Source organism: Leptidea sinapis, chromosome 1 (genome assembly GCF_905404315.1).
Source record: "Leptidea sinapis chromosome 1, ilLepSina1.1, whole genome shotgun sequence".
Lineage (NCBI taxonomy): Eukaryota > Metazoa > Arthropoda > Insecta > Lepidoptera > Pieridae > Leptidea > Leptidea sinapis.
Genome location: NC_066265.1, coordinates 19,344,805 through 19,358,197, shown reverse-complemented (window position 1 = coordinate 19,358,197; position 13,393 = coordinate 19,344,805). Strand labels below are relative to the sequence as shown.

The following is a 13,393-nucleotide window of genomic DNA, read 5'->3' as shown; positions in this document are numbered from 1 at the left end:
CATTTAAGTCCATCTTGATTATATCTGCCTATGGGTATTATATTTTTGTACGCTGTGTGCGGCTACGAAAGACATGGAAGAAATGTGATTCACGTTCGTTTCAGCTGTCATATATAAAATAGTAACTAGTCTTAATGAAAACAAACCGAAAGTGGTCAGATTTATTCAATCCTTCATATTTGTTTCAAATCTTTTAATTAACCACATTGTCTATTTATATTGAAGGTAAGCGGTACTTATGCAGATACGTGGCGACGGAGTCTGCTGCTAGAATCCCTGATGAGGGACGGCATGTCACTCGTGAACGCGACGCGCCGAGAGCTGGCGGACGGGCTGCGAGCCCTGGCGCGGCGACAGAGAGACGCTCGCCTCAACTCTGCAGACCTGGAGGCAGCCTTCACGAGACGCCTCAACGACAACACTTTCAAAATAGATTTAAAGGTAACTATTTTATATTTTACGGAATAAAAGAAAACGATACCTTTTGTATCACGATATAGAGAGAATAGAAATATTTTTATTTAACATAATATAGAGTGACAATAACATAACACACTGCTACAACACTTCGCTATCGTCATGAACCTACATCAGTGCGGAAAGGGGCTTTGACATGCAGAGAAGAACTTATAAGAAACTTCCAGCCCAGCTTTTAAAGCATAGAATAACAAAATTACAAAGCCTACTCAATATACAATTATAGGTGAGCTGCGCAGAACCAGTCAAATACCTTGCAATGTTATCTTCTATAGATATAATCTACTACACTACAGTAAGACATCGTTGTCAAAGTAGCTTAAATATTATATTTTTTAAATTTGTGCTCAGTGAGTCCTAGTAATACTGAGTATTTTACCCCTTTACTCTAGCTAACCGGCACAGTTTATTTATTCTTCTTGAATTGAATGAATTAAATTTTTCTTGATTGAGTATGTAACATTATGTTCATGTATAATAAATATATACTTTTTTTAACCTATTTATGTCATGTAATACTGTTTGTTTTCCTAATAAAATAAAATAAATAAATATTTCATAATAACCTCACGGGTATGGAAATTGATTGCCGCCTCCCATTCCTTTTTGCTGCAGCAACTGAATGATTTTTAACATCATCATCATCACTTCACCCGAAAGACGGCTAATGCTGAACAATGACCTTCCCCAGATTCTTTTAACATGACCTTAACTTACTTATATACAAAACAAAATTTTAATTATTATTATTGTTTTAGATGCAAGAGGTACTAGATACACAAAAGAGGTTTGTCGACTCTTGCCAGAGGGTTCAGCTAGACGATCCCACCCATGTGGCAGACGTTTTGGATAAACTTATAGATTCACTTATAAACAAGTAAGTATTATTATAAAAAAGGAGCCGCTTTCAGTTTTTTACGGCTTCATAATGTAATATCCGACAATAATCACCAATAAGCTTTTAACTTTAATAAGGAAAGCTTGCTTACTTTACATACAAACGCCGCACAAACTTGGAAATTTCCATTAAAAATAAGGAACATGATACAAACATGCCAGGGAGGCATTGAACAGTGGACAATGAAAATCTTTAAAAGATAGATATACTATAATTAGAAATGAAACAAAAACGGTAACATCACAAATAATGCAGAAAACTGCACAAGACAATAATTCTTGCTTAGTGAAATTTATATTTTATACTAGCTGACCCAGCAAACGTTGTATTGCCTATATAAATAATAGAAGTAACCGATTCTCAGACCTACCAAATATCGTACTACAATTATTGTATTCTATTGCTATCTTGCAGCCCTGTAGCGGTTTTGTGAATGGAACAGAATAATATAGAAATCGCGATACAAAAATAGCTGTAGATCGTAAAAGGGCGAAAATTTGAAGTTGTGTGTAATTTTGAATGCTGAATCATAGTAAAAGAAAAAAATACAATAAATTTAAAAAAAATTTAGGGGTGAGTCTTATCAATTTAGGGGTATGAAAAATGATGATAGATAGATTGATATTGGCCAATTCTCGGACTTAGCCGTTTCGGAGGAGTTTGGTAACAAACACTGGGACACGAGAATTTTATATAGATAGCTATATAAGATATTATCAAAGAAGTCTACTATGATAATGCGATGACGCAAGAAAAGGAACACGACAAGCATTACTATGTTCGCATTAACAGCTGATCATACCTAAGGACCATAGCATTCATGTTCCATATCCGTACAACTGCCGTTCAGTGTTGTTATACTTTCACTGTTTTCATCGGAAAGAGCAAATGATCATTTTTGCTATAACTACCTATAGTCGGCTGCTAGAAAACTGCTCATCGGAGAATTGGAATAAAACAATAACATTGTAGATCAAAAATACACTTCACCCTGCTTTAAAAAAAGGAAAGTCAAGGGAGAAAAAGTACTGGACTGGACATTTTTCAAGCAATTACTTGATGATGTACTTCTAGATTATTTTAGTTGCTCACCAATTTGTGTCTTTTAATCTAACGTATAAAATTCTCGTGTCGTGGTGTTTGTTACCAAACTCGTTTGAAATTTTTTTTGTGTAAGTATATCAGATAGGTCTGAGAAGGCCAACATCTAATTTTCATACCCCTAAAGGATAAGGGTGACTCACAACTAAATGTTTATTTTTTTGACAATTTTTTTATTTTAATTTTTTTATGATTCAACATTAAAAAATACATCTAACTTCAAATTATTGCATTGACGGATGAACCGTCTACGATCAACACCTATTTTTGTATCGAGATTTTTATATTATTCTCTACCAGCCACAGATGCGCAATAGGGTTGCAAGATGGCAATCGAATATAATAATTATTGTAGTACGATATATTTGGTAGGTCGGAGAATCGGTCGTCATCTATTTTCTATACCCCATTGTAATTATTGTTCTTTTTTTATTATTTTATATAGCTATACAACGTCTGCTGGGTCAGCTAGTAATCCATATAGTTGGATGTTTTCAATAAAAGATGTTCTAAGTTTCATCCATAAATTGATTAACACGTGCTTAAAAGGTCTTATATTGCTTAGGTAACAAACTATAAAGTTAATGATCTTCTAGTTAATATAATAGCTTTTTGACGATTCTTTGTTTTACACAAATTTAACTTCTAGTATTTTTAAAACTATTTCGATTTTTATTTATAACTAGCTGACCCGGCAAACATTGTTTTGCCATATAAAGTATTTTTAGTGTTCGACCGTTTGACTTACGATTTAATTCTAGTATAAAGTTATTAATTTTTTTATTTCGTTTTTATAATAGGTGTGTTGTAGTATTTGAGCCGATATACATTATATGTATTTTTGTAACTCCTGCGGGCTTTGCGGAGCAAACTTGAACAGCTCGCAAGTTGCAGTTATTTTTTCCTATTTCTTGACATACAGAATATCCTTATGAATTGTAGCCTATGTGTTATTCAGATGTGTAAGCTTATATTATTGTAAAGTTTCATTAAAATCCGTAAAAGACGTAACAAACATACACACACACTCACAAACTTTCGCATTTCATTTATAATATTAGCAGGATATGTATTTTATGCTTCAACTATTATATTTTACAGAACTGCGTCCACTTTTCACGAACTGCAAAACATCCAGAGCACAATGCGTAATCACGATAACAGAGTTATGAAACTACTCAACAGCCGACCAACTCAGGTAATACTACAAAATCGTATTAAATAAAACTTTGAATAAACTGTTTCTTCTTCATATCAATGAAATATTGGACTCCTCCAACTAGATGCTGGCTAGATTATGGGAACCACAACGGCGCCTATTTCTGCCGTGAAGCCCTAATGTGTAATAATTACTGTGTTTCGATCTGAAGGGCGCCGTAGCTAGTGAAATTACTGGGCAAATGAGACTTGACATCTTATGTCTCAAGGTGATGAGCGCAGTTGTAGTGACGCTCAGAATTTTTGGGTTTTTCAATAATCTTGAGCGGCACTGCATTGTAATGGGCAGGGCGTATCAATTACCATCAGCTGAACGTGCCTGCTCGTCGCGTCCCTTATTTTTTTTTTTAAGTACTGATGATGCCGTATACACAGGCCATGCCGGTCACTCGTCGGGAAATCGTCGACCAGTAGCATTCCTCCACAGCGCGGTTTTCAAGGAACTTTCTTCCACGTACAACAATGCTATGGAATGAGCTTCTTTGTGCGGTGTTTCCGGGACGATACGACATAGGTACCTTCAAAAAAGGCGCGTACACCTTACTTAAAGACCGGCAACTATCCTGTGATTCCTCTGAGGTCTGGTGTGCAAGACAATGTGGGCAGCGGTGATCACTTAACATCAGGTGACCCTCGTTTGTCCTCCTCTTCCATAAAAAAAAAGAATAAATAGATATAGCAAGGAATAAGACGAGGCGCAAATAGGATCTGTTGACATAATTTAACCAAAAAAGCCATGTTTTCAAAAACAATAATTCGGTCAGCACATAGACGCTTTTTGTTAGATATTCTAACTAGAGCCTACAAAGCTCTGGGATTAATTGTTTGCTCATCTAAACGAATATACGATAGTTGAATGATGGTTCGACTCCCGGTAGGTGCAAAAATTTATATGATGCATAGATATGCAATATGCAAAATGAAAGATATGCAAACATATTTACATATTTTTTTTTAACTTTTATTTGGAACAATTTAACAATGATAATACAAACAAGTAAAAACGATGATAGCTGCAAAAGTATAAACTGCAGCGCAGCTAACAACGCCCTTCTCCGAATACAATAAGGAATGATGTTCCATGCACAAATATCTAAATAGTAAACGGTACGGTAATTTATAACAAGACATTAAAAAATAGTACAGGACATGTGATTTGAAATATTTATATTATTATATTATGTGTTTAGTTTTGGGTGAAGTGTGTGGGTGAGTGTTAGAGATATGTATATAGTGATTGTGAAGTTTGTTACATTTGTGCTGTGTGTGGTTTTCTTAGGTGTGTGAGGGAGTGATGAATATTTTACACATCCACAAGTTTCTCTGTATCTTCATAATCTAATGTTTTTAACCAGGAGTCAAGTTTCGCTTTACATTTCCTCTTGGTGGGTAGATGTTTAAGCTTTTGTTGATTTTGTTATAAATTTTAGAGCTTATGTGTTTGTAATGGCGACTTGCAGCTATGGTTCTACGTGAATCAATATTACATACCCTATTTGAGCGGCGTGTGGTACAACATTTAGGGTCAAAGGTAATTTCGGAGTGTTTGCGAAGAGCAGTTTGAAATATAAATAGCTGCCTAACTGAGAGGACCTGGCAAAGGGAATACAAATCGGTTGTCGGATATCGGATTGGTTTCCTTGCTAGCACTTTCAGAACTGCTCTCTGCGCACGCTCGACCCTTAGCATGGCTGTTTTACCGGCACCACCCCATACCGTAAGGCAGTACCCCACAACAGACTGGGCAAGCGCAAAGTACACAGTTATTAAACAGCTGAAATCGGCTGCGGCTCTGAACTTTTTAAATATATATATTAGTTTTCTTACACGAGCTACAGTAAAATCAATATGTTGCTTATATATATTGCATATATGTTTGTTTTCGAGACATGGATGTTTATAAGTATTGATGTATGTTTAGGTAAGCATACTGAATTAAATATATCATGGTCTTGTACCCATAGTACAGGCTGTGCCTTGTTTGGGGTAAGATTATTTGTGTAAAAATGTGTGATTATTATTATCGTTTATTATTGAAGTAGGCGTTACTTTGCGGAAATCCATAATTATACAAATGATTTAAGTTTTCTTTAGTGTTAATTCCGTCTTAGTTAATTAGTCTCGTCCTGAGGATGCCTCGTGTAGAGGCGAAACACGTGTCGAATTGTTTTAAAAACAAATATTGGCGGAATTAACACTAAAGAAAACTTAAATCATTTGTATAAATTATCGTTATCTCTATGAACTTGTAATTGGCCCTTGGTTATGTTTTTTGGCATTCTGTTACAGCAATAAAGTTCATTTGTAATAATCGAATGAAACCTTGGTATTCAAAATATTATTTTTACATTGCGATAGAATGGATATGCGATAAATGACAGCGGATACCAACCAATATAACAATAGTTGTACAAAGGGTGGACGTAAAACGTGACAAACAATAATTTACTAAAACCAATAATATTATGATAAAATCGGAAACTATAACATGGCTCCAACCCAGCCTGTTAGCATGTCTTGACTTCATATCGCAACTTAACTACTTACTGTAAGAATCTAAAGGTCTTAGCAGATTTTTGAAGTTTCTATTAAATACTCGATAATGTTTCTAATTGATTATCAATTGGAAGGATAATAATAATTCTCTATCTACCTACATCTTTATATGTTTTATATTATGTACTAACTATACCACCACTAGTATCAGTAGGTTCCTTTGCACAGGATGCCGGCTAGATTATGGGTTACTTACCCACAACGGCGCCTATTTCTGTCGTGAAGCAGTATATATGTAACCATTAATGTGTTTCGGTCAGAAGGGCGCGGTAGCTAGTGAAATTACTGGACAAACGAGACGTAACCTGCTCGTCTCGTCCCTTAAAAAATTTCACCCCAAAGAAAATTCCTGATCCTTTGCAGAATTTATCAATAAATAACGAAAAATCTTATCAATGTATCCATCCAGCTTCGATTTTTATATATTGGACCTCATTATACTAATAACGATTCGCTTTTCAGAGTGACGCAACATGCAAACGTCTCGAGAACGCATTACGGAACACAACACACGTTTTCAATGAGAAAGAACTGCAACAGCTGACAGATAAGTTCATAGGACTCACGAACCGAGCTGATGCAGCGCTACAGAAGTTAGAAGGGCGCTTGAGTGACGAGGCAGAACTTCAACTACCAGAGTCGGATATTACAGCCGCAGCAAATAAATTGATGCAGAAGTTGAATGGTATCAAGTACGTAGGATCTGACTGGGTATTTCTATATTATCTTTGTAACGCAAAACACCTAGATAAAATACTTTTTAATGGATTAAAAGGCGGGTAGTTGTAAAAGTCCACGTGCCCCAAACGTGTTCGGAAAAGGTCTCCAAAAGTCGAGTTAAATATAATAATAATAAAAATATAACTTTTACACACAAACCAATGTAACAATGCTGTTACAATTACATCCTTTAAAAAGTATTTTATTTTTATATCTTTTTATTCATGCTTTCTTTATAAAGGCCACAAAACTACCATAACCATGACAACTCAGTCAAAAGTGTAATAATTATTTCCATCCACACACCTCTGAGAGCGGTTGCGAGGATCTGTATATTCTGCTGGCGCATTCCCGCTTCGCACAACACGCAATAAAATTAAATATTATCCTCAGTCCGCACCATCTGGATGTTTGGGCGTTCCTCTTTAGAAATGTTTCCACGTACAACTAACGAACTACGGAATTTGGCTTTGCAACAAGAGTGCATTCAAAGAAAATAAAAATAACAGGACAACACTCCTGTGATTTCTATGGTGTTGCTCTTGACTAACAAGTATGGGTGGCAGAGATCACTGATCATCAGGTGACCCATCATGAGGAGTCTAGTATATAGAAGAATCCTCGTATTTTAGAAAGTAAATACATAAAATGTTTATTGAAGACAGGAATAATAACGTAGGGCTCACATGAAAAGGCACAAAAGGCATTTATTTTTTCAAAATTGATTTCGTTAAAATTCTTTCATTTCTTTAAAATTCAGTCATTTCTAATATACTAGACACTACTACCGCTTCGGAAACAAATCGCCCTCCAAGAGAGAAGAAGCGGCGCAAGAAACTCTATCAACATTTTTTTTGCACTTTTTTTAATCAAATATACATGGATCTAAGTAACCAACAACATCAGGTGAATTTCAAGTATTAATCACTGTAGACTCACTATGGAAATGAAACTCTCATAGATTCATATTTTTAAGAAATACTAAACAGATGAAACCATAGCCATTTTATTCAATTGATGTGTTATTTCAGAGGTGAGGAAGACTCTGGAGAGATTGATTGGGGAGATGATGAACAAGATATGGGATATTTTGATGGGGGCGGTGATGATTTCATGGATGAAGATGATAATGTCATCACTATAACAGAAAAGCCCGAAACAACAACAACAACAATGAGAAATGTGCCTGTAAGATCTCCCCATCGGAGACATCTGCACAAACATCCATATGACCGTGGTCCATCATTGAAAAACATTCCTGGTTTATAATAATTGTAAGCTTGTGATATATATTATACACACTATAAATAACTTTGATGCCATAACAATTTCTTTTATTTTTCCTGAAATCAGATCTCTCAGGCCCCAGTCTTTTTATATTATGTGCATGATCATAAGTACAGTAACCATACACTACTCACATAATAAACACCTCTATTTTATTCATTTATCACATTCATTAACAGGTACTCATCATGATCCGTATAACCGGGTCAACTTCAAATACATAAACTATTGGGAATTAAAAAAACCTAAGAATTGCAACAATAAATGTTTAAAATAATGAATAACTCTATGTCATTAGTATCACAGCTACTTCTAGAGAGCAGAGCAGGTCTTTCAATGGATGCCATATGTCAGTCATTAGCAAATAAAAAACTGGTTGCTTAGTCCAGGCATATACATTGGTATAACAATCTTGTGACACTCTGTGATCACTATACATCAAGGAATAGTTAAAAGAAGTAGAAGTAAACTTCCTTAGAATGGGAACCAATGTCACTGAAACTCAGACATTTGCAAAGGTTTTGAAATTTTGTTGAAATTAACTTTTATTACAACTTGTGAAGATAGAAGTTTAGCCGCTCAACACTAGGTGAAAAAATTTATACATTTACCCTAATAGATGTGAAATAGATTCTGATTCTAATGAAGACTGATTTCGACTTTTCAATAGCGGGCGGTTAGAGTAATAACTCCAACTTAGCATTCTATAGCATGTTACAAAAAGTAGCAAGTTCTACCTGACCCAACATTGTGGACCTCACTGTTATTAGTGTGGCAATACTATTTGTGTTTTCTATTCCTTGCAACACTCCAATTAGCGAGGACCTGAGGATTTCTGTGCTTCTGGTCAGGGTTGCAGTAGCACAGATAACATTTAACACACAATGGACCATTTATAAAACATATACCTACCAGGTGCAAATAATTATAATCAGCTTTAACTTCAACAATCTCCAAAAGTTGAATGCTGTTTAAATTATGATCAGTTTGAATTTTTCAAATTGCTATGATAACTAAACAGGGTAATTATTAATTAACTGATGTTGAATAATAGTTTCAGCATTGTATTGCCTCAAAATTTACAAATTGCTGTTCCTAAAGGCCTGTATTCACTTTGATTAGTGCGAGTGCAACTGATTAGTTATTGAGGATGATTAGTGCAGGTGTATAGTGCAAGTAGTGTCCAATTCTTGTTTAGTGGCTCTGTTTAGTAAATTCAGTTGTTAGTTGTCGATAAGTAAGTATGGACGCACATACGTACTTCTAGAAGTATTAAACGCGGTGATATCTGAAACTGAAGAACTTTTGGAAGCTGAACATATAAGACGAAAAATATGGGTTCGAAAATGGATTAATAGAATATTCATGGCGCAAGCTGAAGATACGACGGAATATTACTTTGCTCTCGTGTTTATTGGCAGGCACGCTCCGAGTTAGGGGAAAGGAAGGGCGCGCGGGACGTGGCTACTCGCACTCCACTCGCAAAAAATTAGAACACGCTTCTAATCACGTTACTACGCAGCCAACTAATCACCTGCACTAATCAGTCGCTGTCCATACTTGTTATCTCCTAATCACTAATCACTAATCAAAGTGAATCCAGGCCTTAATACAGTGGACCCCCGGTAATCCGACATGGTCTATTATTATTTATTATGTATTGACAATCTTCAAGAACGCATGATTGAATAAGTTATAACTTGTACACACCACTATTATTGTGCGAGACACATAAGGTATTGTTTTGACTCTGATTGCTTAGTTTGAATTTGAAGTTTGAAGATGATAGCGGTGTGGTCCAGCGTGTGTTCATTTTTTACTGTTTATTCATTGTATATCATATATTCGTACCCAGTAATGTCGTCACAAGCTCAAAAGCGAAAACACAAACCACTAACAAGAAAGAAAAATGTGATATTTTAGACCACCTAAATTTGTCACATTACAAGGTAATCTTTTGTAAATATTTCCGGACTATAGGGGGGCCCCATGCAGCACATTGATAGTCCGACACTGCTCTGCACAATGTTTGTCAGATTACTGGGGGTCCACTGTACTATGTTTATAGTTTTTGGTGAGTTCATAATCATCTGTAAAACCAGAGGTCAAAAGGTGTGATAAGAGATTCTTAAATTAAGAAGTACCTAATTAATTAGATATATATCAGTAGTTAATTTATTACTTGTCTGCTTGTGGAATATGTGGTAAACCTAATAGGTAATCTGTCCAGGTATATTGGTTTCATTATACTTTCTATAGGATATCTGTTACAGTGAGATGTTTTCAACCATGTGAGTACTGTGTACACAGTACTCACATGGTTGATAGTTCAAAGTGTACACTTAAGGTATGGAGTGAAACATAGCTGCGTACACAGTAGACATTAAGTTGAGGAAAAAAGACCATCAATATGTACTTAACATTACTTACCACATATGGGTGTTAATGATGGTATTCTTGATAAAAATAGATGGAAAAAAAAAATCATGGTCTAAAATTGAGCACCCTTCAACTATTTTCTAACTAGCAACCATCAACACCTGAGTGTAGAGCTTCCTTAATCTATGTTCAACATATCCACTGGGAAGGCTTTGTTTCTGAGGTGCCAGCCCACACTCCTGAACTACTATTTGTTACTTGAACCATCAAATATGATATGCATAATTCCTCTTCAGTCATAGTCATTGGAATCAACTACTAGGACTTGATACCTGCTGGAGACCCCAACACCCACACTATAGGCCCAAACTGACTTCAGTTCTCAAGGAACTTTCTCCCAAAAAAAAAAATTAGGAACAAACCTAAATCCAAAATGTTTACGGGTTATTGTGACATGGTTATTTTAAAAAATATTATGGTACCACTTCATCAAGTGTTAAGGCTCAAAATATTCTTATTTCAAAGAGGTACATGAGGTGACCTCAAATCTATTTAATCCTCCAATTCCATAGAAAATAATACATATTCTATAAAAGGAAGTACTTACATATGTACATTTCATATTTAGTAAGAAGATTATTTTCTTTATGTACGCACATTCTATTTATTTTTTTTTAAATTCTCTATTTAAATTAAACCAATAATTTGATTAAGGTGAGCCCTGCCCTCTAGAACTCATATTATTTAACAATTATTGTTCATAAGTAGGAACATCATATCCAATTTTATAAGTAATGAGTAGTAATAATGAACATTAACTATGAATCTAGACTTGGGGGATATCAGAATTTCTCAAACTAGGCACTCTAAATTTAGGACAAGAATAATATTATGTTTTGCTTCCTTACAACTAGGCACATACCTCAAGTTTTGCACTATGTTGAAAAATAGTCAATGCCTTGTGAGTTAATTGGGAAAAACAGGAACTAAGTGTTGCAATCTTTTGACGAGCGGCAAACACTGTCTCTGGTTCTTCAGTTTCGAGATCAGCTAGAAAGACCACATAAGTTAAGGTTTAATAATGTAAATAATAAAAACAAAAACAACTTTTGTAGACAAGTTTTATTTTCAATATATCCTGTTTTATAGTTGCGGGAGCGTGGTAAAAAGAACTGAGATAGTAGATCAGATCAGGTGTTACTTACTTAGCGAAGTATCCAACCCGACACATGCTTTATCAAATTCTTTTTCCAATAAGTCTAACCATCGAAAACCAACCCCAGTCGTCGCCATCTTCACAATAAACTATACTAATGTAATTGACATATGACATTGACACAACTGTCTTTTGATTTAGTAGGGCCTTAGAGTAAGATAATGAAAGGTGAGGGAACGGCAAGGCTTATTTGACACTTGATAGTATGAAAATTTATAATTGCTTTGAGGAAAAATATTATTTTTACAATAATAAAAATTAATGATTAGAAAGTTAATATGGTTCAAATAATTTACAGAAAGCATATAAGTAATAACAAAATGAACAACAAAGAACCTGTAGCTGTACCTACCTACAACCAATAATATCAATTAACACAAATGTCTAATACCTAACTTGTAACGTAGCATTATAGATCGTAGAAATAGTAATCGTGCATAATAACTGTAATAAGCGTATGCTGAAAGATTCGTTCTGACAAGAACATTTTATTTTATATAACGTAGTATTAGCTCTGATAAGAACATTTTATTTTCTATAACGTAATATTAGCTCTGATAAGAACCATTTCATAATGCTGTACATCAACTCATAGAATCATACAGATCACCAGTTTAGTCATCTCAGTGAAGTTTCAAGCATCGTACTTTCTCTCGACGATCGCAGATATACTCACGTAATCAGTCTCTAAAGTGGTGACCCCGAACAAGAACACCGACGGAAGGAACTCGAACAAGAACACCGACAGAAGGAACCCGAACAAGAACACCGACGGAAGGAACCCGAACAAGAACGCCGACGGAAGGAAGCCAGAACAGAATACACCGAACCTCTGCCCGGCTACACATTGAAGAACAGCTTCACCAGCTCGCCGAAACGACGAATTCCTGTTCGACGAATCTCTGCTCGAGGAATATCAACCCGACGAAGAAATGGAAGACACAAACCAGGCTCAGCCACTCCCAGCGCCAACCGCGACAGAAATCTCCAGCATTTCACTGTCGATGCGCATACCACCATTTTGGCGGGAAAATCGTGTATCACAGCTTTGAAGCCGCCACCGATGATCTCAAGAGGAGTCAAGCCCAGCTGACACAGATGGTGCTCGTCCAATTAGAAAAGGCTGACATCGAACAAATCTCCGACATCCTATTTAACATACCGAGAGACAAACAATATTCAGCAAAATTCAATGTTTTGACGCAAGCGATCGTTTTCAGCATATACACATAGATATTGTTGGACCTCTACCTACCTCTGCTCAAGGACATCGTTATCAGATAACAATGATCGACAGACATACTGGTTGGCCTGAGGCAATCCTTAGCGACAATATTACAGCCGAGACAATTGCAGATATCATATACAATAACTGGATCTCAAGATTTGGATGCCCAGCGACACTAACAAGCGATCAAGGTCGACAAATCGAAAGCTCTCTGTTTACCAACCTCATGAAAACTATGCGAGTTAAACGGATACGAAGTACTAGCTATAACCCAAAGAGTAACGGAAAGGTAGAACGCTTTCATCGTTGCTTG

General features: G+C 35.7%; 2 protein-coding genes across 3 annotated transcripts in view; one reads left to right on the top strand and one right to left on the bottom strand.

Moving 5' to 3' along the window:
* LOC126970587 (uncharacterized) overlaps nt 1-8,298 on the top strand; it is a 46,598-nt gene extending 38,300 nt beyond the window's left edge. The window contains exons 6-10 of one of the 2 annotated variants that reach the window (XM_050816585.1): nt 226-441; nt 1,236-1,354; nt 3,578-3,674; nt 6,713-6,942; nt 8,002-8,298. In XM_050816585.1, coding sequence (XP_050672542.1) covers nt 226-441; nt 1,236-1,354; nt 3,578-3,674; nt 6,713-6,942; nt 8,002-8,239 — 900 coding nt within the window. In that variant the 3' untranslated portion in view covers nt 8,240-8,298. Of the gene's footprint in view, nt 1-225; nt 442-1,235; nt 1,355-3,577; nt 3,675-6,712; nt 6,962-8,001 lie in introns of both variants that reach the window. The other variant, XM_050816591.1, reaches the window with a different exon arrangement.
* The window catches only part of LOC126970439 (uncharacterized), a 103,937-nt gene extending 92,007 nt beyond the window's left edge, over nt 1-11,930 (bottom strand). The window contains exons 1-2 of the mRNA XM_050816325.1: nt 11,842-11,930; nt 11,559-11,686 (exon numbers count right to left, since the gene is read on the bottom strand). Of these exons, the coding sequence (XP_050672282.1) occupies nt 11,559-11,686; nt 11,842-11,929 (216 nt within the window). The 5' untranslated portion in view covers nt 11,930. The remainder of the gene's footprint in view (nt 1-11,558; nt 11,687-11,841) is intronic.
* Nucleotides 11,931-13,393: the final 1,463 nt, after the last annotated feature.